Genomic DNA, 27,728 nt, shown 5'->3' on the forward strand with positions numbered 1-27,728 from the left:
AACCATAAGAAAATGCCTTTATTAAAAATTTGTCACCAAGGTTGGATTGCAAAACAGCTCCAAGATTAGTTTACATGATTACAACACTTTAAAAATAACTGTAACTCTTCCTTCAATATATTAAAATAGGTTCTCTAAAGCTTTAATCCAGCATGATGGAGAAGGGAGGAATTTAACTTTTCATTTGCCAAAGATCAACAATTAATATTTATAAGCAAAATATGTACCTTCATTTCCAAATCTCTGTTATGCACACGTGTTCTAGCATTGTCCCTGGGTCTACAGATTAGAAAATATGCATAGTTCAAGGATTTGCTTGGTGTTTCCAGGGGAAAAAAAGCAAAAGGACCTCTGCATTTTGGAAATATTTCATCCTTAGAGAAAAAGAAATCCACATCCTGTTGGAATTACATGAAGTTACAAAGACACGCAAACAAGACAGATGGCCAGACCGCCAGCCGAAGAATGCAACTCACCAAGTGCCACTGCTTTGTTCTCACGGGCTGTACTCTCACATAAACCTCATTAAAGATACAATAGAGGATGCACAGCCGGAGAATTGGGAAGGCTAAACTCAGCATTGATACATGTGAATTTTAAATAACTGTACCAGAAGCAGAACACCAAACATTAGGCTAAAGAGCGTTTAAATACAGCATGCTTGCATTTGTGGCTAATATTCCCACCGCTACCACACACACAAAAAAATCCCTAGCCTGTTAATGAATGAAAAACATTATTCAAATGGCTGCTGTGGAGAGCTGCACCTCAAGGGCATATCAGTTAGGAGGACTGAGACAGTTTAACCCCTGTGACTGCCTGTCAGCAGCCTCCCTCCCTCCACAGTAGTGTGAATTAGGACCCAAACCTACAATCTCACACTTTACTACCTGTGCTGATCCCACTCGAGTCAGTGGGATTTTCAAGCACAGGATTGCAACTGTAGTGTCCTACTTTCTGGCAAACAAAGGCTCATGTGCAACAAACTGGCACTTTAATGTTTCTAAGTTGGAAGATATACAAGATGCTCCGTTCACATCTGCTGGACGTTCACTTAGCAGCAGGATGAGGGTGTTATAGCATATCAGACGGTCACAAATTGACTCACAAGTCAAGGAACAAAACACCCTTGACTAATCCAGCAACTGAGAGCGAGGCACAGGAATTAACACAAGACAGTAGATCCAAACACTGGAGAACAAATTTATGTGGAAAATGCACACAAACTTAGGAATTATTAATGTGTGGGAAGCATTGTCAGTTTGCTTACTCTGGAGTCACTCACATAAACCAAAGGACTTCATGTTGATGTGCCAGCAACCAATCACCTGTGACAGACAGGAGCTTAAAGGGTCACCACGTTCTAATTCAAATTGAAAAAGGAAAGCCACCATTCTGGACTTCACCAACCACTTCGTGAAACTGTTGGTATTCTTTGACAAGTGTCTGACCATGAGCCTGTTAAATAAGATTGTCTTGCTTACATTTTAGTCAGTTGATCCTTTCAGATTTACTCCGTGTAAAACTGGACAAGTGTGCATGCAGGGCAATTAGACTATCAAATTCTAAAACAAAAACCACACTTGACTAAGCAGTGAGGGGTGAAGGCAATTCCTCAGCGCTTGTATTATGTAGTGTGTGTGTGTCTGCACATGCAGTCAGTTTTCCACATATTTTACATTTTGAAATAACTAAGGCTGACACATGTTGACTGCAGTCCACGTCAACACTACTGTTGGTCCCCTATTTTAGTGCATCAGATCCTACGCAAGTTTTAGTGAGAAGAGTGGGCAGATCTTGCCCATCTTCCCCTTTCCTCCGGGATCTGAATACTGGAGGCCCAAATAGAACCATGCAATAGAGAGAGAGGCTGCAGTGAAGAAGTGAGGAGGATCACCCCCTTTGCCTCTTCTGCCCTTTGAGTCTCTGGTGGAACCCTCTCCTCAGCAGCTGGTTGTGTGGCTTGTTCAACCATGCAACCTTCGGCATCGCCTTCCTGATTCAGAAAGGCAGGAAAAAGCTGCTTCTGCCAATGGTTTGCACTGGTGGCCCATTCCTCTTTGGTACAGATTAGCATCAACGTGATTAGTACACCATGAAAACTCAGGGATAGGAGATGGTACCAGCTTTTTACTTCCATGACAATAATAAAAGGAGGGCGAAGGGGGCCACAACACTTATTCCAGGGCCACAACACAAAGCGGAAGAGGCACATAATGCAGAGCCAAATGTGCAACTTTAGCCCTGCATGCTCTGAAATTTTCTTTAAATTTTAACCATCCCAAACTGTGAGAAGATTTTGGCCAGAACAACTTTAGCCTGGAGCCCATCAAGGTGGTAAAACTCTCTAAAACGTACTGGTCTGGCCAGCAGGAGGGGCTTCATGGGGCAGAATACTGCCCCACTCTCCAAGAGTCCTCTGACCTAAATTAAAAATGAGCAGCATTCAGTCATTGAAGCTGAAACCTGCAGTCTGACTTGCTCTAACCGAAACAAATATTTAATTCCTTGGAGATTTGGCCTCTGAATACCTTTACCTGAGACATGCCACAAGGCAGGTGATAGATGGGAGAAAGGGTGACTGGTACAGGCTGCTGTTTCAAGGAAAAGGCCAAGTCATTCTCCAGCAGTTATACTAGGATGGGTTTCTGATACCGATTACATGCTCATGTCAACATTGATTCTCTCATCCTCAAGACACTAGGACTAGAACAAACAAACCCCAATTTAGCAGTCACCTGATTTGTACGGTTCTTTAGCACACTATGTTAGTGGAATAACTTCTGTTACTCCAAAGCAAGCAGCCTCTTGAGATCCAGTTTTGGGTATTAATGAGGCTACTACACTCAGCTAACAAAGTTCTGTCACCTGTGATTAATGTTCTGATTTGCACTAATGTGGCACAATGTTCCCAATCATGACATATAGATCTTTTGCCTTTTTGTAATAGGCGTGCAACACAAAGGGCATTTTTCAACAGCTTCCGCACAATCTTGACAAGTGACGAGGTGCCCACAAGGAATAAGGACCACAGAGATGGTTTTATCCATACATATTTTGCACAACTTCTCCTCTTGCAAGCGTCTTAGTTGCTCTTCAATACTGAGGCCTATGGGTGGAGGGAATAAAATAATTTCAGAAGGAAAAAAGCACCAGATTTTACATTTCTCCCTCCTTACACCCCCCTCCTCATGACTCTGTATACAAAACATCAAAACAGAGATACAGTGTAGTGGTTAGTGTTTGGTCTTACACTGGAGAAATATGGGTCCAAATCCCCACAGCCATAAAGAACATTGGGTAAGACTAAGCCAATAATTTCTGTCTGCCTTACCTACTTGGTAAGGTTGTTGCAAGGATATAGTGGAGATGGAGACATCCTCTATATCTGCTATACCCAAGGCTCCGTAGACCAAGGGAAGAGCAAAGGATTGTAGATTTGTGTTCAGATCAGGAACTACAATTCCCATCAGCCCCTACCAGCATGGCCAATTGGCCATGCTGACAGAGGCTGATGGGAATTGTAGTTCCTGAACATCTGGAGAGCCGCAGGTTCCCTACCCCTGAGCTAGATGAACTGGTGCACAGTACTGAGTAAGTAGTCCTCCGGTTCAGGCTGCATCACTGTTCCTGTGAATAGGGGCCACAAGCAATTTACTTGCCTCTTAACCATAATTCCCTCCATCTGCAACATGGGCAAGATTTACTGAATCTTACCAACTTTCCACTGGCAGAAACAGATAATTTTTCCACCTTTCCTTCTTAAGCAGCCCATTTGCATTCCTGTAAATGTTACAGGCTGGGGGGAACCTGTCTTTGAATGTCTGGTGTGTGTGTGTGTGTGTGTGTGTGTGTGTGTGCGCAATATGAGATGGAGGCTGTAGTTAAGGTGTGTTAGGGTGAACTAGGTGAGAAGCCCTTTCTCTTAATACTGAGATAAATCACATGAGGATTCTGTTTCTGGACTACAAACCTCATACAACCTGTGTCCTCCCCCCACCCAAGTAAAAACATCTCTCACCCACATTTCTTGTTATAATGATGATGTTTCAAAATTCATTGTGCTCACCTTTCTGAAAGGTGCTCTCATTAGATGGGCTGCATATATTTTCACGCTGTGCATTTATTAAATCTGCAACCAGAGCCTCCACAGATGTGTAGTGTTCAATGGAAAGGTGGCGTTTCCTTTCCATAGCTTTCCTTATTTCATCCAGGCTGAAACCCATCTGTATCACACCCTGGACCAAATGGTTCTGTGAAAGTTCCTCATCTGCAGTGCAAACAGTAAATGAAAAGAGACACCAGGAAATTATTGTAAGTCACCTTGACCCAAGAAGAAAAGCAGGATATCAGTGTTTGAATAACGGTTTCAAAAATATAGGTTGTGCCCTGAAAATACACTCATTTCACATACTTAAAGGAAAGCGTTAATGCTAAGCTAGATAGATGTTCATTAATCATTTTTACCATCAAATGTTTAACTACTGGAAGAAAACTGAAGCCTCCATGTTAACATTTCCCCACCTCCCAAATCATTAAAAAAAATTCTAAAGCAGGAAAAATGTTAGCAAAAACAAAGGCCCCTTCCGCACACGCAAAATAATGCGTTTTCAAACCATTTTCACAACAGTTTGCAAGTGGATTTTGCTATTCCGCACAGCTTTAAAGAGCACTGAAAGCAGTTTGAAAGCATGTGCGGAATGAGCCAAAGTGTCTTATACGAAGTTTTTGTGCGCTGGGAGCTTATTTTGGTAGGATACATGAAATATTATCCTCAATAAGCAGGTTTTAGAAACATGCACGCATAAAAAGAACGCGTATGAGTGTGTGAGTGAGCGAGAGACAGAGAACAAGTAATGCATGAGATTATGCAAATTATGAACACACAGATTCCATCAAGAGAGTACAAAACCCAATCAGAAAGGATTATAATTATCCCAAGCAGGATAAATTTATGATGAATTTGTGCTCAATCCAGTAAATAAAAAGCCATGAAGGAAAAGTCTCAACCAAGCTAGCACAACTTGTGATCTTCCAAACGGAACACAAATTGACAGCTAATGCTGTAGCCTGCAAGATGCTCAGTAACTAAAAATGCAAAGTTTACTGAGAACCTATTTGGCGGGCATGCAGGGCTGGTGGCTTGCATTTGGCTTGCTGCGTTAGAAAGTGGAGCAGGCCCACTGTGAACACTGGCATACTTACCTTTGATAAATGCTGAATTTTCAGTACTCATCTTTGAGGGGGAAAAAAGCAGAAACTTAAATCACATTTTGGTTACAATGGATGTAAGATGCAAAGATATAAAGGGGAAAAACTACCACAATTGGTGCAAATCTATCAGCTCTATCCATTCAATAAACATTAGGTGATTTTATTTATTTATTTATTTATTTATTTATTTATTTATTTATTTATTTATTTATTTATTTATTTATTTATTTATTTATTTATTTATTTATTTATTTATTAGTTTTGATATACCGCCCAATCCTCTAGGCAGTGTACAGATCAGTAAAAACACAGTTTGGTTTAAAATTTCAATTAAAATCATTCCAAAAACAGACACTCCAACTTTAACTCCAAAAATCATTACGAATTCAGCATCACGGCTCATCAGGGCAGTTACACAGTGAGTGTGAGCTCTAGAGATGGAATATGGAATATAGGAGATGGTACCCTCAACAGCTGACCTCCCCAAAAGCCCGGCGGAATAACTCTGTCTTGCAGGCCCTGCGGAACTGTTCTAGGTCCCACAGGGCCCAGATGGTTGGGGGGAGAGTGTTCCACCAGGTGGGGGCCAGGGCACTGAAGGCCCTGGCTCGGGTGGAGGCCAGCCGTATCATGGAAGGGCCCAGGACTACCAACAAATTGGCCCCTGCCAAATGCATAGGCCAAACGGGGGCGTATGGGGACAGATGGTCCCTAAGATATGAAGGCCCCAGGGAGCGGAGTGCCTTAAAGGTTAAAACAAACACCTTAAAGACAATCTGGAACTCCAGTGGGAGCCAGTGCAGCTGGTGCAGAACAGGCGAGATATGGTCCCGTGATGAACTGCCCATGAGAAGCCGGGCCGCTGCATTCTGGACAAACTTCAACTTCTGGATCAACCGTAAGGGAAGGTCCGCGTAGAGCGAGTTACAATAGTCTAACCTGGAGGTGACAACGATGCTAATAACAGCATCCATTTTCTGGGCAAAAATCTGCAACCCCCCCCCCCCCTACACATTTGTTTTTCACTACATTCTATCAACAACAACAAATACACAAAATCAAGTAACTTGAATGCCACTCTCCTACTGAAGCAGTGAACTCGTTCAGTCATACCATGTACTCATTAAAGGAAATACACAGGCAACTGGCAAAACACTAAAAAGAAAGCATTCTGCAACCCAAAGGCCATTATTAATTCAATTGAATGATTGAGCTCATTGGCAAAATATGTTACTGAGGAGAAAACCTCATACTCACTGTAGAAGCCTGAAGTGAACGACTTAACTGAACACTGTTGACAAAATCCTGTCCTTTTTCTTCAAGCAAATAATGACATCTAGGAAAATAAAATCATCTGAGTAAAAAAAAATCCTGAGGTTACTTAAAATAGGTAATGAGGCTATGGGTCAAAATCTGAGAGACTAAATTAGCTAATAAAAAAGAGTCCTTAATATGTCCTAAAAAGAACATATTATAGAAAACATATTTACCCAATGGCAAATAAAGCCCAGACATATCAAGGACTACATTGGTGGGTCAGATGGAAGGGGGATGCCAAAGATGTTAACTGTTGCCACCTCAACCGTACCCTGGTGGAACAGCTCTGTCTTGTAGGCCCTGCAGAACTGCATTACATTCCTCAGGGCCCTGATCTCATTCAACAGTGTTCCACCAGGTCGCTCTGGTTAAGGCAAGCCGGACTTCCTTTGGGAGATCACCAGTAGATTTTCAGATGCTGATTGAAGTATCCTTTGGGGACATAATGGGAGAGACAGTCCCTTATGTAGCCCGATCTTTGTGCTTTGTATGCTAGTACCAGAACCTTGAACTTGTTCTGGTACTCCATCTGGAGCCAATGCAGCTGACAGAGCACAGGTTGCATGTGTGCCTGCCATGAGGTTCCACTAAGGCCCTTGCGGCTGCATTCTGGACCAGTATAAGTTTCCAGAGCAGGCATGCATCCCCATGGCTAAGTCATTTTGGGGTGGATAAGGTGCCAATTGCATCACCTTTTTTAATAATGATTTTTATTGAATTTTAACAACTACTCACTACAACTAAAACACCACACTACCCATCTTTACATCATCACTCTAACATTAAAAGCTACTTAAACAATATAAAGCAACATAAAACTACTTGACTTCCTGCCCAAAACCCATTGCAAAATTTATCTTTAATACTGTACTGTTACCATTAATATCTAGATCCACGGGCTTTTTTTAAAAAAAGAAAAAAGCTATTCAAATTTCCACTCCATTTCATATAAAGTACATACATAATGTAGCCTTATCTCTCTAACTTATTTCTTGGACTTAAAAACTATTTACAAATAGATTCTTGAATCCTTCCTTCTCCTTCTGACCTACTAGTTAAATACTTACAACTGTTATCTGACAATCTTTTTAAAAATAATATTTAACATGCTACTCTGGTTTTACTGACTTTTACCTACATTTCAGCTGTTTCACTGGATGTGTTTAAGTAAACTCTTTCATTTTTTAAATAGAATTCTTTGGCGCTTTGCAGCAGAGCTGACTCTCTGAGGCTGTCATTACTGTCATTTGCACATAAAAAGAACTTATTCTCACTTGAGCCAGGTTAATCTTATTTGTTTTTTTCCTTAGAGCTTCCACTAGAAAAATATAGTCCTTTTGCTTCTGCAGGACCCTTGGGAGAAGTTCCTTCATGATGACGATGTCTTTGTCATCCATCTTAAATGGTGATTTTCTATGGGCCTCCATAATTTGATCTGCAGTGTCTTTTGTAGAGAAAAAGATGATAATGTCTCTACACAGCTCCTGTGATTTTGGATTTTTGGAGTTTGTATATTTTTTCAATCTTTCCAGCCATCTCTTCATCTTGTATCATCATAAATTTGGCCAAAGTGTTGGAAAGCTTCTTTTTAAGGTTCTCTTTAGAAAGGTCTAGTTCCTCTACAACTTTTCTGTCTTAAGGCCTTTTCTCTAGTCTGATATTCCCGATGTACGGCAGGTTCATGCACTTTGGATTCCATATGAACGGAGTTAGCTCTTTTTTAAATGAAATCTTAAATTTCTTCCTTTACCATCTTTACGTCTTCATCCAACTGACCAATAATCTTATGATCATTCTTTATTTCTTTAACTTCTTTCAATAATTTGGCTGTTGTTGGTGTGCTTATTTCAACACTACTTTTTATAGACTGGTTGTTGTGGGTTTTCTGGGCTGTGTGCTGGGGTCTGGTAGATCTTGTTCCTAACGTTTTGCCTGCATCTGTGGCTGGCATCTTCAGAGATGTATCACAGAGAGAAGTCTATACGCTGCGTCCAGTCAGAAGGGAAACTTTAGTGGGGTATATATTTCTACTTTTTATGGAGTTCATTTTCTATTGTAGACTTAGTATACTTGTAGCCATTGCTTTGATATTATTTGACAGCACTTGAAATCCCAACGATACTGAACCTTTACTTGTGAAGCCATCTCTGACCACTAGATGTCACTGACAAGAATCCATATTAGCAACAGAGTATAACTGAAACTGTCCTTTCAGTCATGTCCCTTTCTATGATTCAGTAAAGCTTTCTTCCTTTATAGTGTTTCTTTTCTGGTCTTAACTGTCCTTAACCTGGCATCCCACCAGCTACAGAGAACAAAGAAAAACTAGCTCAGTTGTTTTTATAGCCTTAAAGCAGCTATTATTCTCTAACACCATTATTTCCAAGCTTCTCCTTTAAAGCAGTTTCATTTTGCCTCTTTTAAAATAAGCTTTTTGTTTACTATAAGGTCATACCTTTTAGAGGGATCTTCTGGTTTTTGCTGGACTAATCTGCGACACATTTTTGACCTCTCTTATTGGTCTCCATTTCATCTTTGTTTCTTCGTGAGAGGAGCATGACTTGGATGTAATTTTCTGTGGGGAAGGCGAAATCTCCAGCAGAGAAAGATGATGATGCCACTAACTTGTCTTCTCTACCTCAGTGAATTGCTACAGTAAACGTCCCTTCCCGTGTGATCCCAGCAAGGGGAGGCAGTCTTAAGAGTCTATGTGGCTTCCTCTGGCTCTCCCCTTAATCTGAGGTGTGCAACTCCCTTTGAGCCACCAAATGGAGTTTTGAATCCCGGAGAAAGCCAAAGACCAACCATTTTATGTCATGGCTAGACAAGAAGTCCCCAACTGATTCACCGAGCAAAGACTGAAAAACACCAAGCGAGTAGCGCATTTCACCTGAGCCTGCATCATCAGGGAGGAATCAATGAACACTCATAGGCTGTTGACAGTTGGCATGGCAACTAGTTGTATCCTGTCAAGTTGGCAACTGACATTCTCCAACCTGCCCTTTTGGCTCAGCCGCAGGATCTCTGTCTTTGGTGAATTTAGCATCAGCTGGCTCTTTTTCAACCATTCCATCATAGCTCCTAAGCAACTGGCTTAAACATCTAGAGTGGTGTCTGGATGACCATTCAATCGTCAGACACAGCAGGTTGTCATCAGCATATTGATAACAACTGAGTCCAAATCCCAGGATCAACCTGACAAGAGAATGCATATAAATGCTAAATAATATTGGTGAGACAATTGCTCCTTGTGGGATGCCATATATTGAGGCGGATGGAAGTTCTCCCACCAATTGCAACCGTCTATCCTTGGTCTTCAAGGAATGAGCAAAGTCACTGCAAGGCTGTCCCAGAAATCGCCACACCAATGAGGAGGATGGTCAGAATGTCATGGTTGGCCAAGTCAAAAGCTGCTGTTAAGTCTAACAATAACAGCAGCACTGACCTGCCCCAAGCCAATTGTTTCCAGAGGTCATTCATGAGGGTGGTCAGAACCGTCTCTACCCCATGGCCAGCTCAAAAGCTGGACTGGAATGGGTCCAGGGCCGATGTTTCCTCCAGTTAAGCCTGGAGGTGCTCGCAACCACTCTCAATTACCTTGCCCAGGAAGGATAGATTTGACACTGGTGTTAATTGCTCAGGTCAGACAGATCTAGAGGTTTTTTTTAAGAGCAGGGTAATCATTTTAATGTGTGTGTGACTTTAAACTGAGAGCTGAGTTGGAGAAAGGGGGGATGAGAGGTGGATGACAGCTATATGATTGGTTGATTACAGAGTGTGCATGTGGGAAAGCTATGCTGAACTGGCAGAGAGTGAAAGCATTTCAGAGTGGGAGTGTCAAAACTCTAGTGAGAGAGAGTTAAAATTGCGCTCAGTGGTTGGGAAGTTCCGCTCAGTGATGAAAAAAAATTAGAGGGACACTGGTCTTCCCAAATAATTACTTAGTTCTAAACCAGCAGGCAACTACATCTAAACCCACACTTTTAACAGTGCTTAATTTAACAGCAATTAACTGATATTGATAGCCTTCAAAAGCTTGTGGTTATGACAAGAGGCTGCAATCTTCCTCAGAAGACCCTGATGCCCTCAAGAACATTTCAAAGTCTTCTGTAGCTCCTCAGGGTTTCCCAAGACTTTCCCTGGCTCTCCAGACTTGATTCTCTCTGGTGCTCTCAAGTTCCTCAAAGTTTTTCTTGTGTTCTTTCCTTTTTTATCCAGGCTTCTGGGATTCTCATCCTGGTGCATAACTCATCAAAAACGGGATCAATTTGAGATACAAAGCATGGCCCAAACTTGTACATGGTGTTATTTGCTTTCTTTTATTAACATTATTAACATTTTGCTAACAATATTTAAATTATTTATTTAAACATAAATGAAATTTTTCTGAAAAATGTCTGAAACTGTGCATCAGTGGATGGGATGGTAAAAAGTGTTTTCATATGTTCAAAGCTTCCTGAGTGCTGTAATAACAATACACAGGTCGGAGAAGACAAGCTTTTTATTCCATCTCTGTCACGAGGCCTACAGCTCAGAGACACTCAGATTTCCCACCCACAACTGGTAGGTTTCTCAGAGGAATCCTCTACCAACTGAGTGCATCACAGGGCAATGACATCACTTGCTTTCCTGAAACCCATGGTGGCTAACATATTGACTAATGATGCTCAGAAGAGCCACGTGTCACACCTGAGCTGCTGAGTATCACTGTTCTAAGCCCTGGGTGACTGGCTGAGAAATTCATGTGTGGGTCTTGATTAAACAGGAAAATGGGGTCCAGGCATATGGAAAGTGCTACCAATTTAATATACATGCAACAAGCTCAAAAAGGAAGGGCCTTACCCAGGAAACCACTGGGCATGTTGCTCCCAAGCATTATCATCTGCCCTCCATTCCCGTAGTCCACCACTACAGTGAAAGCAAAGAACATTATCACCATCACCTGTGGAGAAAAAGGAGGCAAACCTGGTTAATTAAAATCTGTTCTTGCTTTCTACCGTTTGCAAATAAAACTCTGGTAAGCTGATTACAGCTGCATGCTATGAAACCTCCCCAATCTCTTCACATTTATATCACATTCTTCCTCAGGGAGATGTGCATGGATAGGGTGACCCAACATGAGTATCAAGTGTCATTTGGACAACAATTGGACAAACAAAAACAAAAGCTGCTCCAGCAGTCAACAAACAAGCCAAACACAACAACTACCGCATCAACTAGGTTTGGAGATTTGGATACACTGAATCCCTAATTCGGCCCAAATCTGGGCCCGTTCAGGCATATTCAGGTCAAAATCAGCCCAAATATGTCCTGCCAGAATATGAGCCAATCTGAATTCAATGCATTCTGGCTTTTTTGTTTTTTGTTTTTGCATTTTGGCCTGCAGGGGGTGCATTTTTTAAACACACACACAGAAATTTCCCGTTGGCTACAATGGAGCCAAGCCACTGCAGAGTAGAGAATCTGGGCAAATTTCTTGGGGTGCCTGTCGGGTGCATTTTTAAAGCTACTGGCACCAAAATTTCAGGGTCTCATCCAGAGACTGTCCTGATGATACCAACTGAGTTTGGTGAAGTTCGGGGGGGGGGGGGAAGTTATGGCCCCTCAAATGGGTAGCCCCATCTCCTGTTAGATCCAATTGGAAACAATGGGGGATGGGGCACTCATTTTGGGGATCCATAACCTTATCCTCCTTGAACCAAACTTCACCAAACTAGGGTGACATCATCAGGATCATCTCTGGATGAGATCCTGAAATTTTGGTGCCACTAGCTTGAAAAATGTACCCCCTGCAGGCCAAGACACAAAAAACACCAAAAAATACCAAAAAAGTCAGATGAACCTGAATATATTCAGGCATACCGAATCTGCTACTCAGGCTTATTCAGGCATACAGATACTTTATGCCCAAATAAGCTCGAATCTGAATTTTACCAAATATATAAGGTATTGACCAAGCCTAGTATCAACCAGATACTGCCAAAGGATCTGGGCACATAGTTGTTATTGGTGTCTTAGTGGTACCTGTTTCCTGGTAAATATGTCAAAATCTGGTTGGTACTATGGAAAAAGCCAACATGAAATCAGTGCAGACCCTAGAAAAGCCCTCTCAGAGGTCTACACAGAAGCAGGCTTTGAGGTCCCTAGTCATAATAAAAATTTTAAAAAAACTACTATTCATGATGTGCATAAGAGCATGTGTATGTTTGTTGAAGTCACAGCTGACTTATGGAATCCCCATAGGGTTTTCAAGGCAAGAGACATTCAGAGTTGGGTTTGTCATTACCTGCCTCTGCATCACAACCCTGGCAGTCCCCGGAGGTCACCCATCCAAATACAAGCCAGGGCTGACCCTGCTTAGTTTTTGAGATTTGACAAGATCAGGCTAGACTGGAGCTATGCAGGTCAAGATAAAAACTAGTTACAAAAGTGATAAAATGTTGAACAATTTTAAAAATCCAAATTTGAGGCCTGCTTTGAGACTGCCTGTATAAAATGGCTCGACACCCTCCTTCAGTTGGCCCTAACACATTCACCATTCCTCAAAAGGCTGCATTTGAAAAGGACAGTAGTAATGGAGATGTCTTTTTAGGAAGCTTGTCTGTATTTAGTGATGTTTTTATTCAAAACCCAGTGTGGTGTGGTAGTTAAGCATTCAACTAATATCTGGGAGACTCAGGTTTAAATCCCCCATTCTGCCATGAAACTCTGATGGATGACATTAGGCTGATCACTCACTCTTAAATGCTTCTGTATCAGAGCACCTTGGTTCAATAATGCACAAAATAATGATTTTGACAAAGGCAACATGATGTGATAATTCTTATATTCGTTTGAGACTATATTCTAATGTACAAGCACACAATTTTCTCAACCGCTGCACCTCAACTGAACATACTAATATTTTTAGCCGAGACAGAATATACAGACAGATCTTCCAGCATCTCAGTATTTAAACCTTAGCAAAAATAAAGGACAGGAAAGAGAAAACATTTTCTATTTCCAAAGCACAGCACAGAAGTAACTAAAGCACAGTCACAGCCAGCATCAGGAAAGTTGCTTATGGAGTACATTTATTTCCAAAAGCAGAAATAAGAAGAGGAGTTTGGATTTATATTCCCCCTTTCTCTCCTGTAGAGACTCAAAGGGGCTTACAATCTCCTTTCCCTTTTCCCCTCACAACAAACACCCTGTGAGGTGGGTGGGGCTGAGAGCTCAGAAGAACTGTGACTAGCCCAAGGTCACCCAGCTGGCGTGTGTTAGAGTGCACAGGCTAATCTGAATTCGCCAGATAAGCCTCCACAACTCAAGTGGCAAAGCAGGGAATCAAACCCAGTTCCTCCAGATTAGAATGCACCTGCTCTTAATCACTACGCCACTGTTGCTCCTATAAGGATAGAGTTCTTCCATGTAAACAAATAATCAGACTGTGGGTGCCTTTTCAATGTGTTTACAAAAATAAAGGACAAAATATCTTCTTGGATTAACCAGATACTGACTAATCTTGTCTCTTGCAAAGAGGCAGGAAATTACATGACCATGTTAGCTATGCACCTACATGCCCCTGAGACTAATGAGATACAGAGCACCAGGCACAAGAATGCTCCCATTCAACAGTGGCTCCTAGGGAAAGAGAACCCTCTCCCAGAAAATTGATTTCCACTGGCATTCTGGGCTGTCCTGGGAGAGGGAAGGCAGGAACATTGTACACCACAAACGGAAGTCCCTGCACCTGCAGAAACAAGCATCTGGAGTCACTCCATAATCAGATTTCATTCTGTGCTTTCTGCCTTTTCTGGCCTCTCAAACCCCTTTTTAAAAACCGTCCCACATAAAATGAGTGAAAAGTGAGGATTCCCTTAATGCTTATGAAAAAGTGGGCTCTGGTCCACAGAAGTTTATGGTGGCGTTAAAAAAAAGTGTCAAGTCTTTAAAGTGTCATAGGACTCCTGTTTATTTTCTATCATGATTTTCAGAAAAACCCATATTGCACTAGTATGGAATGGGGAAGACAAATCGTGGCACACGTGGCAACGGCCACGCTCCAGATCACTTGCATGGCACCTAGGGCCAGATCTTTGTCCAAGCAATCAAAGCACTAGGAATACTGCTGGGTTTGGTGGTGTAGCAAAAGGCAAATCTTGGCTTTCTCCTCTCATCATTACTCAGACTTGCACAGTCACCAGCTGAGTTTAAACCAAATCCCTAAGATGCTTTTAGCATTGCCTTGGTTGCAATTTCAAGGTGGAAAGAAGGACAGACATCTACAGCAGTTATGGGCTTCTTTGTTCTTTTTCTCATTTATATTGTTAAATGGAAAATAAAAAGTAGAGATTTCATAAACCACTTCACCGTATGTTCCATCACAAGGTTCACGATGAACATAGGAACACTTTCTTGAGTGGGTACATTTTTATGTAAAAAGAGGAGGTTTTGTCTCTTGAGAGACTGATTTTAATCAAGCGTAAACTCTCATCATTAATTTAGGGTTTCTCTCTCTCACTCCAAGCTTCTCTGATTGGGGGAGGGAGGGTGCTAGGAAGTTCAGGACATATAAGTTTACCCAGAACCAAGCAAAAGGAATAGGGCAAGTTCAAGTATAAATGACACGGCTCCAAATAAACCCAACATTTTTAAAGGCAGCTCCTTAGAAAACTGTCACCGCTTCTTGGGTGTGTACAGCATTTACTTACCAATGACTTTAAATTCACTACTTGCTAACCCAGTGATGAGCTGTGTAAAAATCTTCCTATGCGTGGCTGACCATATTGTGCAAAATTTATTCCATGGATGGTAGCAAGACAAATCATGACACCTGGCATCCAGCTTACCTGTGCTATAAAACCCTGCTTGAGCCAGCTGCTCCTTGTTAACCGAATACCTCCACGTTATAAAGGACCTGAGTCGTGCTTCGTAACTTGACATAGATGGGTTTTTTGGAAGCCTGGGATCATGTACGTCACTTATATTCAGTTCCGCACTGCTCGGTTGATTTGGGGCACTTTCAACATTCCCGACATCATGGCCAAGGACAAACAGACACCTAGGGAAGTGGCGCCTGTGTTCTGACCAGGCCTGGTCACCAGGTTCCCAAGTTCCCAGCTTGCCTCCACAACAGAAGCACTCAACTTGATCGGCGATTCCGGCATAATAGAAACCTGCACTGGCTAAGTCGGTTGGCATTACAGGAGCGTAGGCAGGCCAGTTACGGAAAGATTCCAGCCTGGCTTCTTCACTACACATGGCAGGAGTCCTGGGATACAGGCTGCCCGAAAGATCCACCACCTGCCTAGTTCTTAGCAGATAATCTGCAGAGAGGTCAGAGGAGAAAGCAGAGGACTGTTGGCTACTAGCATTTGCAAGGCGGCCATCGGCTCTCTGCTGAACATTCGGAAGAGCAGAACACGCCCCATTCCTACAACAGTTCATGCCATTAATAAACGCACAGTTTGGAGAGACAGTTTTATGCCTCCCGGCTGCAGTGTCCCCGGGCTGCCATCCTTCTATGGTTGCGTGGCAACTGAAGCACCTGACTTTGTCCCTTTCACCAGTGTAGAAGAAGCCAGCTCGTGCAAGACTTAAGGCAGAAACGGGACAAAAATTTGGGAACGTGGTAAACGTCTGCAGTCGGGAGCATTCTTTCGCCAGCTCTTGGTCAGATTCACTATTGTGGTTGGCACCAGCTGTGCAGTTATTTGGTCCATTACACGTCATTCCTCCTTCCGGAGCCAGGTAACTGTGAATGTATTATACAAGAATATATTAATTAGAAATCAATAATCAGAAATTATTTTATGCTTATTTAACACAGCACAGTGACAAATGTCTACCCCCATTCAGAATAGCTTGAGCATGTATTACGTTATAACTGAATTCACTGCATTAAACTGGGTAGGAAAGAAAAGAAGGAAATATGCTAAAATGCTGCACAGAAACATTTACAGTATGGGAAGAAGACTCTGTAAAAACATAATTAGCTAGAGAAACATTAACCATGACTTAAGCTGGCATCTTATCTATATTGTATCGCTATACATTTATTATGTTTTATTATCGTATTGCATATGAACATAAGGGTGTGTCAAAGAATAAGTGATGGCATAAAGAAAAGAAGAGTTGCAACCCTAAGGGCACTTTTCTGGGAAGAAGCCCTACTGCATAACATGGGACTTACTCCCAAGGAAACCTGTTAAGGATACTTTCCTAACAGCATTCTTCGACATACTATAATATGCAGCGATCTTGGGAAGTGGTAGTAACATAACTAAAGTAAACCAGATTTATCTGGTGAACCAGATTTGTTTCTCCACTCCTACATTCTTGTGGGTAAGCTTGGGAATACTCAGTTCCTCAAAACTCTCTCAGCCCCACCTACCTCACAAGGTTTCTGGTGTGGGGAGAGGAAGGGAAAGTAGCCTGCGCCACCTGCTGCCTCTCAGATCCCCATGGAGTCCAAAAGCAGGCATATTTTTCAGGTTTGGTTTTAATAACCCAAAAATATTCAGGAAAACTCGAAAAAGCAGATATGTAGTATCAGCTTTTCAAGGGGCGGGGGTTCAAAAATTTCTGCGTCTAACAAACCCCTCAAAAAGTTTTGACTGTCAGTCGTCATCCAGAGCAGGACTACTTTAAAAATGTGATTACTGTTGAGATTCTCCAATGTGTAATGTGTCCAAACCACGAATGAAGCTTTCAATTTGCGGAAACATTAAGCCTGCACAGCTGCCAATCAAGATAGTGAATTCAAAAGCATTTTATTCTGATATAGCCAACTGACTTCAGTGGAATTGATCTGGAGATTTATGTATCAAGCTGTAATCACCTTATCTGAAAAGCATACCTTCTATACTTATGTGTTTAATGTTTTAAAGACTGGGCTTGGCCAGATAAACAACTGGGAGAAGAACATTCAACAGCTGTTTTTGTGTTATAAAGTTCCACATGCGCTTTATGTATTTACAAGGTTGTAACTGCTTTCCCATTGCCAGATGCACAAACCAATGATTGGTTTTTAAAAACAAAACAGCTAAAACAACAAAACAGCTAAGCTTCAATATTTATTCAGCTAACTAGTTGGTTAATCAATTAAATATCCTTTCAGTAACAATGTGCCCTCAACGAAACAGGTAATTTAAAAAATAGGTATTACAAAAAAACCCCATGAAAAGTAGAATTTTAGAAAAGGCATTCCTGAAGATCTCTTGCGTTGGAAGGAACGCCTCTTCTAAGATGACTACGATAGAATAATGTTTCATATTAACCAGTTGCATTATGAACTGTAATGCACTGTATCTATAGTGCTGCCAATTGTTCAAAACACTTTACATGCTTTCTTACTATACCTCAACCATGAAAGACATGTTAGTTGAAGCAAGATCTACTCATTGGACCTTGTGATTCCAAGATCAGCCATTACACTGCACTTGCTTTTTGCTGCTATTCAATTTCCTTGCGTAAATTCAAATGTATTAACCAATACCAATTAACACAGCCCTTCAGTCTGATGCTACAAATGCAGACAGCAAAATAATAGCTCCACAGTTACAACAGAAAAACAAAACAAATATTTTGGCACAACAAGCTGTATTGCTAAAAAAAGGCTGTAGATTCCAACTGAAGATGGACCACAAGCTGGAAAATTGTTTCAATGCTCCATCAAATAACCTGCCACGTTAACAACAACACAAAACAGACTACAGCAGCAAATAAGTTGGGCGGCAAAGTAGCTATACGAGAGCAGTAAAATGTACAAGCCACCAATTAAAAAACACACAACAAAGATGGAGAAACAATTTGCTAATGGTGTATTTGGAAGACTTGTTTGAGGGCAGTAATTTAACTCTGCATTCTGTTAGATTTTAAAAAATTAGATTCACAGGCAAAAGATGCCAGGGGTGGAGTCTTGTATAGTCTGCAAGTGAGTACAGCAGGGGTGGGCAACCAAAGGGTCTAAAAAGGTTTTGACCTCTACCCATGAACGTATTGATGCACCAGCAACAAAAAAAGGGGAGGGGACCCGATATGGGCTGTACCTGGACACTGCTGGAACATGTCAAAACCCAGTATTGCCACCAGTATTGCATGGATCAGGCTCCATCCCTGAAGACTGGAAGATGGCCAATGTCACACCAATCTTTAAGAAAGGATCTAGGGGGGACCCGGGAAATTACAGGCCAGTCAGTTTGACATCTGTTCCTGGTAAATTAGTAGAATCTATCATTAAAGATAAAATTATAAAACATGTAGAAAAGCAAGACCTGCTGAGAAAGAGTCAGCATGGCTTTTGCAGAGGCAAATCCTGTCTTACAAACTTACTAGAGTTCTTTGAGGGTGTAAACAGGCATGTGGACAGGGGTGAACCGATGGACATTGTCTACTTGGATTTCCAAAAGGCTTTTGACAAAGTTCCTCACCAGAGACTGTTGAGAAAACTCAGCAATGAAGGAATAAGAGGGGAAGTCCTCCTATGGATTAAAAACTGGTTGAGGAACAGGAAACAAAGAGTGGGTGTAAATGGGAAGTTCTCACAATGGAGAGATGTAGGAGTGGTGTCCCCCAAGGATCCGTTTTGGGACCAGTGCTCTTTAACCTATTCATAAATGACCTGGAAATTGGGGTGGAAGTAGCGTGGTGGGCCAAGTTTGCAGAAAATACCAAATTATGTAGGGTGGTGAGAACCACAAAGGAGTGAGACGAGCTCCAAGCCGGACCTTGATAAATTAAGGTGAGTGGGCTCAGAAATGGCAAATGCAGTTCAATGTAGCAAAATGTAAAAAGTGATGCACATAGGGGCAAAAAATCCAAACTTCACATACACGCTACAGGGGTCAGTGCTATCAGTCACAGACCAGGAAAGGGATTTAGGCGTCTTAGTTGATAGTTCCATGGGAATGTCAACTCAATGCATGGCAGCTGTGAAAAAGGCAAACTCTATGCTGGGGATCATGAGAAAAGGAATTGATAATAAAACTGCAAAGATTGTCATGCCCTTATATAAAGCAGTGGTGCGACCGCACTTGGAGTACTGTGTCCAGTTCTGGTGGCCGCATCTCACAAAAGGATATTGAGGAGATAGAAAAAAAGTGCAGAGAAGGGCAACAAGGATGATTGAGGGACTGGAGCACCTTCCCTATGAGGAGAGGCTGCAGCGTTTGGGATTCTTTAGTTTGGAGAGGAGATGGCTGATGGGGGGATATGATTGAAGTCTACAAAATTGTGCATGGGGTAGAAAATGTTGACAGAGAGAAATTTTTCTCTCTTTCTCACAATACTAGAACCAGGGGGCATACATTGAAAATGCTGGGGGGAAGAATTAGAACTAATAAAAGGAAACACTTCTTCACGCAACGTGTGATTGGTGTTTGGAATATGCTGCCACAGGAGGTGGTGATGGCCACTAACCTGGATAGCTTTAAAAGGGGCTTGGACAGATTTATGGAGGAGAAGTTGATTTATGGCTACCAATCTTGATCCTCCTTGATCTGAGATTGCAAATGCCTTAACAGACCAGGTGATCGGGAGCAACAGCCGCAGAAGGCCATTGCGTTCACATCCTACATGTGAGCTCCCAAAGGCACCTGGTGGGCCACTGCGAGTAGCAGAGAGCTGGACTAGATGGACTTTGGTCTGATCCAGCTGGCTTGTTCTTATGTTCTTATGGATCCAACCCTGGACATAACAGGTAGCTGTTTAGGTCAGGGTGATGATGACTGACATAAGTAATGCCTGTCGCCTTCTCTTGCACTGTTGACTTCAGCAGTGCTGCCAGGGCAAGGCTGGCTGGAGATGTGCTCCTGGATGCCAAGCAAAACAGTCTGGTGTACTACTGCAGGCACAATGTTAGAGGATGCCTACCCTTCGCCCCTGCTCTGCAGCAATGCTCAACTATCAGCTCTTCAGTTCTGCAGACCAGATGTCACACCAGTCCACTATACTTGGGACTGCCCATGCAAATCAACCTTGGATTTTTTAAAAAAGTACAAGTGACCATAATGCAGTAGGAAAGAAATGTACATCATAGCATGCTCTAGCCCAGGGGTGCTGAACTCATTTGTTACAAGGACCAGATATGACATTAATGTAACTTGGTCAGCCGGACCTGGACTAGCAAGGTGTATACATGTGTGTAGCTACCTCAGTTGGTGAGATTGGGAGCAAGAAGGGGTGTTTGTCTCAGCTAGCTCACTGGCCTGGTCAGCCCTCTCAAGGATACGCATACTGATAGCCCTACTGTAACCTGTACTCAGGACTCACAACACACTTGTCAAAAAAAGCTGGTCCTCGCCCTGCTAATTTCTTCACATTTCAGTTCTATGCACCTTTACTTGGACATATTCTACTGAAGTCATTACAACTTTCTAGATAAGTCATGTACAGATGACTGCAAACTTCAGTTCTCATTTTAGTGGTGCATGAAAGCCATTTGTCTGCAGAAAAAAAGTATCGCATATTCCAATCCGGAGTCCAGGCCTGATGAGTCATACCAAGCACCCAGCATTCCATTTGTACCAGGAAGACATCAGCAGGCATGAAAGCGAAAGGGAAAGCCATTGCCTGCAACTGGAGCTCAGTTTCCTTCTAACCTTTGCACCTTTTGAAAGACCTGTCCTTGGGAAAAAAAACCCTACTTCCCTTTTAAAGCTATCTTAACCAAATGATAATCACTGTGGAATCAAATGCACTCTCAATCAAGTCCAGAAACTTAGCATTTGTTAAAGATACTGCAGATCTTTCCTAGCAAGACAGATTGTAGTAGTTATGGACAACAGGTCATGCAGGAGCTTTCAAGTAACACGCTTGCAATTAGGGTACTAGCTTTCTCAAGGTGAAATTCCCTCTTCAGTTATTCCGTTCTAAATCCAAGAACTTTCCACTCTATTCCAAGAACTTGTGAGCTATTCCACTCTAAATCGAAGTTGTGGAGTAACTTGTGAGTTATTCCACTCTGAATCCAAGAACTTGTGAGAACTTGTGGAGTCACTCAGTTTAGGAATGGCTAGTGATCTATGGGCATAAATAAATAATTCTATTGTAATTATAGTAGGGGATTAATACCAAGGGAACCGGTCAGAGCCGAAGACATGGTTGACACACGAGGAGAACCGCACACGGGAAGGCGACCCATGACACGCATTTGAAAACACCCTCGTTAGGTCTGTGTAAACGCTGAAAACACGTGCCTTACGACGAGAGACATGAATCTATCAAATGACAGACTCGCGTGCACGCAACAATCTTCTCCTGCAACCTTCATTCTGACCGCCCCAGACGATACCCAGGGAGGAATACCGCCCTCCCTCTCCAATATCTGCAAAAACAGAAAAGGAATTACTGGAGGCATGTGCCGGAGGGCGTGCAAATGGGATCCTCTTTTTTCCTCCACCCTGCAACCAAACGGGAGGAAAGTGCACAGTCGCACCTTGCAGGCGAACACATTTTTCTAGCAGGGTATGAGCTCGGGCGAGTCACGGCTCATGTGGACTAACGAGGAGAGAGGTCCATAGCAGCTCTTACGGGGGAAGGAGCAAGCGATGCCCTCCGCCCTACTAAGCGATTGCTTAAGTGTGGGTCAACCTTGCCTTTACCTGCAAGGTTGTTCGTTCCCTTCCAGCAACCACTGAGCCCTAGCACTAGGGCAGAAACGTTTGCATTCCCCTTCCCTGCAAAAAGCGGACCGCCCTGGCCGGGAACTCACCGCGCAGTCCTGCTTCCGAGGAGCCCCTCCGCCACCAGCTGCCCAAACTGGCTCAGGGAGGTGAGAAAATGGCGGCGCTTGTGAACTTGGGAACGTCTGACCGGAGCGGAGGGAGAACCGAAGCGCCCCCGCACGGCCTTGGAGAGGAGCCACAACATAGCCGAGTGACACCTGGTGGCGGAACTGCGCAACTACCAGGCGCGAATTCGCATCATCTGGTTCACACGGCGAACGGGGAGGGGCGGGGGATTAAAAATGACCAGAGCCTGAATGGGCTGAAAGGATGGCCCCGCTTCAACGACAAGGGGAGAACCAGAAGGTTCACGTTGGAATGTTTTCTTATGTTTAACATGCCAGTTGGGCTCTTTTTCTGTTTGCTTGGGCGTTTGTGATGTGAAAGAATGCTGAAAAATGGAAGCATCCCGCTCGAGGGTTCTGAAAGAATTATGGGGAACATCCAAACATATAACTGACTTCTGAGTAGACCTTAAGATTGCTCCTAAAATTAAATCTGCCACCTCTTGGCTTGGCCACCTCATTCTCTGGCCACCAGGGACCACAGTGCAGCGTGGTGTAGCAGTTACGAGCTGTAGACTCTAATCAGGTAACCAGGTTTGTTTCCCCGCTCCTACACATGAAACCTTGGGCTAGTCACAGTTCTCTCCAAACTTTCTCAACACCATCTACCTCACAAGGTGTGTTCTGGAGAGAGAAAGGGAAAGAGTTTTGTAAGGCGCTTCGAGACTCCTTATAGTCGAGAAAAGCAAGATATAAACCCAAACTCTTCTTCTAAACAGTTACACCATTCCAAGTCCTTCAAAGTAAGGAAGCTTAGAAGGGTACCGCTCCACTTGTGGTAGCACTGCCATGATCTAAAGGTGATGCGTGCAAATGTCACAGCTAGCTTTCTTGGTGGTTATCTGGGAGATGAGGATGAGGTAGATAAAAGGAGTGCACTTCCTAGCTGTGAATGTTTTTTTGCCTTAAAAAAACCCCTTCCATGGAATTAGAAAGAGTAGCCCAGCTGAGAGATTTTGACATATTTGACATATCACAGCTTTCTAAAATGTGGCTCACCTCTCTCAAGTCTGAAGTCTGTTCTGCCACCTCATTCCCAGCATGCACTCCTGCATATATGAACCTAACTTGATAATCCTAAACAGAACTTTTACTTTAGAAGTTCTCTTTATCATCAATGACTGTCCAAAAACATGGTTAGAATCAGGATTGCATAACAATAAGGCAGCGGGGGGAGGGGGGGTGTTTGAGGTAGAGGTGTGGAATTGGATTGACAGCCTCAGGCTGGGAAATGCTAGGAGACTGGGTAATGGTGTCAGGAGAGGGTAATGGGGGTGGGACACCTCAACAGGGGACAATATCATACAATCCATTCACCAAAGCAGCTATTTCCTCCCAGGAAACAGGTCTCCACAGTCTGGGGATCAGTTGTCATTCTGGGAGTTCTGCAGGCCACACTGTAGCAAGAGATTGCCTCTGCACTCCACAGTTTTCAAGGCTTTTCCTGTGAAAGCACTAATTAGCCAGAAATCTCCAGCATTTATCACATTAAAGAAACTTTTCTGCCTTCAGTTCTGATAATACAACTGTAGGAGAATGAGTTCTATTCTCTGTACTGTCAGTCAACAAGCCACACAGGATACCTGCATAAATGTTTACCTTTTAATGAAAAAAGAGCCGATTCTTTTTATTGAGCAAGGCAAGGAAAAATAAAGGCACAAAAAATTAACCCCACAATTATTGTGGAAATAAATTTATTTATTTATTTATTTATTTATTTTTAAAACTTTTATACCGCCCCATCCTCTAGGGGCTCTGGGCGGTGATCTTTGGGGAGGGTGTCCTAAAATATCCTAAAATATCAGCATTTCTGGCATTGCTTAATTAACTGTTTTAAAACAAATCAGGGTTCAATTTTTGTTTCACCGCTTTCACTGTGTGTGTAAAATGCCGTCAAGTTGCAACTGACTTATGGCCACCAAGTAGTGTTTTCAAGGCAAGAGACTAACCGCCCAATCCAAAGGGGGTAGAGGCAAATTGGACTATGGAGCCGGCACGGGGCCATGCTGACACATTTGCCCACCTTGCCAGTGTAAGTGGCACTTAGGCAGGTGGGGCGGGCAAACTGGACACCCAACCTGGAAATGCTTGGTTCCTGGAGAGCTGCGCTGGTCTAAATCTGGCTGCCGGTACAGCTGGGGACAGGCTAGGGGCATTCATAGGGGTCGAGCCAACATCAGTCTGCGCTGGTCTAAATCTGGCTGCTGGTACAGCTGGGGGCAGGCTAGGGGCATTCCTACGGGTCAAACCAACATCACCTAGGCTTTCAAGCTGGGAACACCAACCTAGGCGCCTCAAACCAAAAGGATGGCATAATTCTGTTTTGCCCTTTTGAGGGATTTCCAGGTGGCTGGTTTTTTTTCTTTTCTGCCTCCCCATGCTGCCTGAAAGTCCTTTAGATGTGGCGCTGTCCCAGATTGCCCCAGCCTCTTAATATGGCTGCCTACCTGCTCTAGATGTGGTTTGCTATTGCCTTCCTCTGCATAGAGACCCTGGAATTCCTTGATCATCAAGTAGTAACTAGGGCTAGCCCTGCTTAGCTTCTGAGATCTCATGAGATCAGGCTAGCCTGGGCCATCCAGGTCAGGGTCCCATTGCTCTTAGAGATTAACAAAAAGCCCAAGTTACTCATGAATCTCTCCCACAGATCTCACTTCTTCTTCTTCTGAGACTTCCAGCCAGAGAAATATGATCTGCTTGCCTATGCCTATGCATAGAAAAATACCAGTCTTCTCCTTCTCCAAGTTTGATTTATTACACATGTGGTTATTTCTGATTGGTTTCAACATAAGTGCAATCAGCAGGTACATATGAGATACAGCAAGTCAAGAAGGCTGATCACAACTCTTAAAAAACCAATTAATCTAGCCTTTCTCTGTGTTTCAACTAACTACTGAAGATGAAGGTAGATCTAACCAACGGAATTTAAGGTCAGTTGAACAAGTGTGTAATCTCTCAATCAACCTGCAAATTCAGCATGAAAAAAGTTGATATCATTGTGACTGCCAGACCAACTGGAGGTCGGCAACATTAGTGTGGGATAATACCACACCTTCTCAACTATACATCTCTCCCACAGCTAGAGAAGTCTTATCCTAACTATGTTTTCTTGGATGTTAATTCCACTGATTTCAAATTGGACTGATATCCAAATAAATCAATTAGAATTAAGACTGCAGTCTTCATGCAGTTTGTACGCTGTGCTAATTTCAACCATACTCAAAATAAGATAAGCTGCAAATCTTGCAATCCTGTGCACGCTTATATAGGAGTTATTTGCACTGAGCATACTTAAAAGTACATGAGACTGACTGCACAGGAATCAAAGTCCTACTCATTGTCCATGGGAGGTGGGGGTGGGGGAGTTCAAAATGTATTACATTCAGGAAATCATTTCTGTTCTAATTACAGTGTACCAAAATTTTATGTTTGTTGTGAAGGAGTCTGGAAAGTGTTCTAGGTACATGCTAAAGAGTCCCTTCTCACAACTTTTGCACATGCTTCCATGTTGCAGAGCTAACATCAGAAACCTTGGTCACATGGGAACAGCCATGGTTATTCCTGTGCTAGTATCAGGAAGGTGCAATACAAGTGCAGAGAGGAGCAAGCATGAATCAACTCTTTTGTTATTACCTGAGCACTCTAGTAAGGACCTCATAAGGGCCAATATTGTACCCTAAAACACATCCAGTACTCTGTGGGGAAGAGGGTGAGTTTGTGACAAACCAGCCCTATTCAGTTGTTAAATGGACATACAAACATCCTGAAAGTACATTAATAATTATTTCTGTATACCTGGCCCCTTCCGCACATGCAAAATAATGCGTTTTCAAACCACTTTCACAACTGTTTGCAAGTGGATTTTGCTATTCCGCACAGCTTCAAAGAGCACTGAAAGCAGTTTGAAAGTGCATTATTCTGCATGTGCGGAATGAGCCCCTGACAGGTTGTGAACATCAGCCTCATGTCAGGTGGAGCTTGGCGGCAAGCCAACAGTATAAAGCTGGAGCCAGTCAGCCCCAGCTGCTCAGTTTGATCCTGGCTTCAGCGAGGCTTGGATCAAGCTTTAAATTGAAGGATCAAAGCCTGCTGTTTAAAGCTGGACCTATGGAGTTGAGGCCAGCATCAAATGGGTCTACGCTCCTGAGCTGCACATGGAGTTCAGGGGTGGGGCAACTTTGGTTCTTTTGCCCTGCTTGTAGCGCTCCTGGGGCAATTTGATGGACCATTGCGTAGAACAGGACGCAGCAGGGATGCACTTCCGGGCTGAAGCAGATGTTGCTCACCTCTGAGTACCGCTACCCTAAATCAAGAACCCAAGGCCTGAAACAAGAACCCAAGGTGGGAGAGAGAGGGAAACACACACACACACACACACACACACACCCTCCCCAAAGAAAGCATGCCTCTTCCAGGGGACACACACACACACCCTCCCCAAAGAAAGCATGCCTCTTCTAGGGAACACACACACACCCTCCCCGAAGAAAGCATGCCTCTTCCAGGGGACACACACACACACCCTCCCCAAAGAAAGCATGCCTCTTCCAGGGGACACACACACACACCCTCCCCAAAGAAAGCATGCCTCTTCCAGGGGACACACACACACACCCTCCCCAAAGAAAGCATGCCTCTTCCAGGGGACACACACACATACCCTCCCCAAAGAAAGCATGCCTCTTCTAGGGAACACACACACACCCTCCCCGAAGAAAGCATGCCTCTTCCAGGGGACACACACACACACCCTCCCCAAAGAAAGCATGCCTCTTCTAGGGAACACACACACACCCTCCCCAAAGAAAGCATGCCTCTTCCAGGGGACACACACACACACCCTCCCCGAAGAAAGCATGCCTCTTCTAGGAAACACACACACACACCCTCCCCGAAGAAAGCACTCTCTTCTAGGGGACACAGACACACCCTCCCCGAAGAAAGCATGTCTCTTGTAAGGGACACACACACGCACACCAAAGAAAGCATGCCTCTTCTAGGGGACACAGTTACACCCTCCCCGAAGACACCATGTCTCTTGTAGGGGACACACACACCTCCCCAAAGAAAGCATGCCTCTTCTAAGGGACACAGATACACCCTCCCGGAAGACAGCATGTCTCTTGTAGGGGACACACACACCTCCCCAAAGAAAGAATGCCTCTTCTAGGGGACACACACACACACACCCTCCCCGAAGACAGAATGTCTCTTGTAAGGGACACACAAACACACACACACACACACCCTCCCCGAAGACAACATGTCTCTTTCAGGGGACACCCACAATCTCGCCGGGGAACGCCTGCCTCTTCTAGGACCGCGCTCCTCGCCGCCGCTGCTCTCTCCCGGTGTCTGAAAGACGCTCAAAGGGCAGCCGGCCCCGGCGCTCCCGTCATGCTCCGCGCGGCCGCCCCGTCGTCCC

The 27,728-nt window shown here is 43.4% G+C and overlaps 1 protein-coding gene across 2 annotated transcripts; it reads right to left on the minus strand.

The window, feature by feature from the left end:
* LOC125442974 (X-linked inhibitor of apoptosis) lies at window positions 1-27,709 on the minus strand. 2 transcript variants are annotated; one of them, XM_048514799.1, is made up of 7 exons: window positions 27,591-27,709; window positions 15,363-16,267; window positions 11,374-11,473; window positions 6,472-6,550; window positions 5,206-5,236; window positions 4,070-4,270; window positions 1-3,109 (listed from the first exon to the last, which is right to left on the minus strand). In XM_048514799.1, exons 2-7 carry the CDS (start codon window positions 16,243-16,245, stop codon window positions 2,916-2,918), a joined length of 1,488 nt encoding a protein of 495 aa, XP_048370756.1. In that variant the 5' UTR covers window positions 16,246-16,267; window positions 27,591-27,709; the 3' UTR covers window positions 1-2,915. The 2 variants fall into 2 exon arrangements, with proteins under 2 accessions (XP_048370756.1, XP_048370757.1); XM_048514800.1 differs by lacking the exon at window positions 27,591-27,709 and adding an exon at window positions 22,226-22,337.
* Between the last annotated feature and the right edge of the window lie 19 nt (window positions 27,710-27,728).

This window comes from Sphaerodactylus townsendi, linkage group LG13 (assembly GCF_021028975.2).
Source record: "Sphaerodactylus townsendi isolate TG3544 linkage group LG13, MPM_Stown_v2.3, whole genome shotgun sequence".
NCBI classification, from domain to species: domain Eukaryota; kingdom Metazoa; phylum Chordata; class Lepidosauria; order Squamata; family Sphaerodactylidae; genus Sphaerodactylus; species Sphaerodactylus townsendi.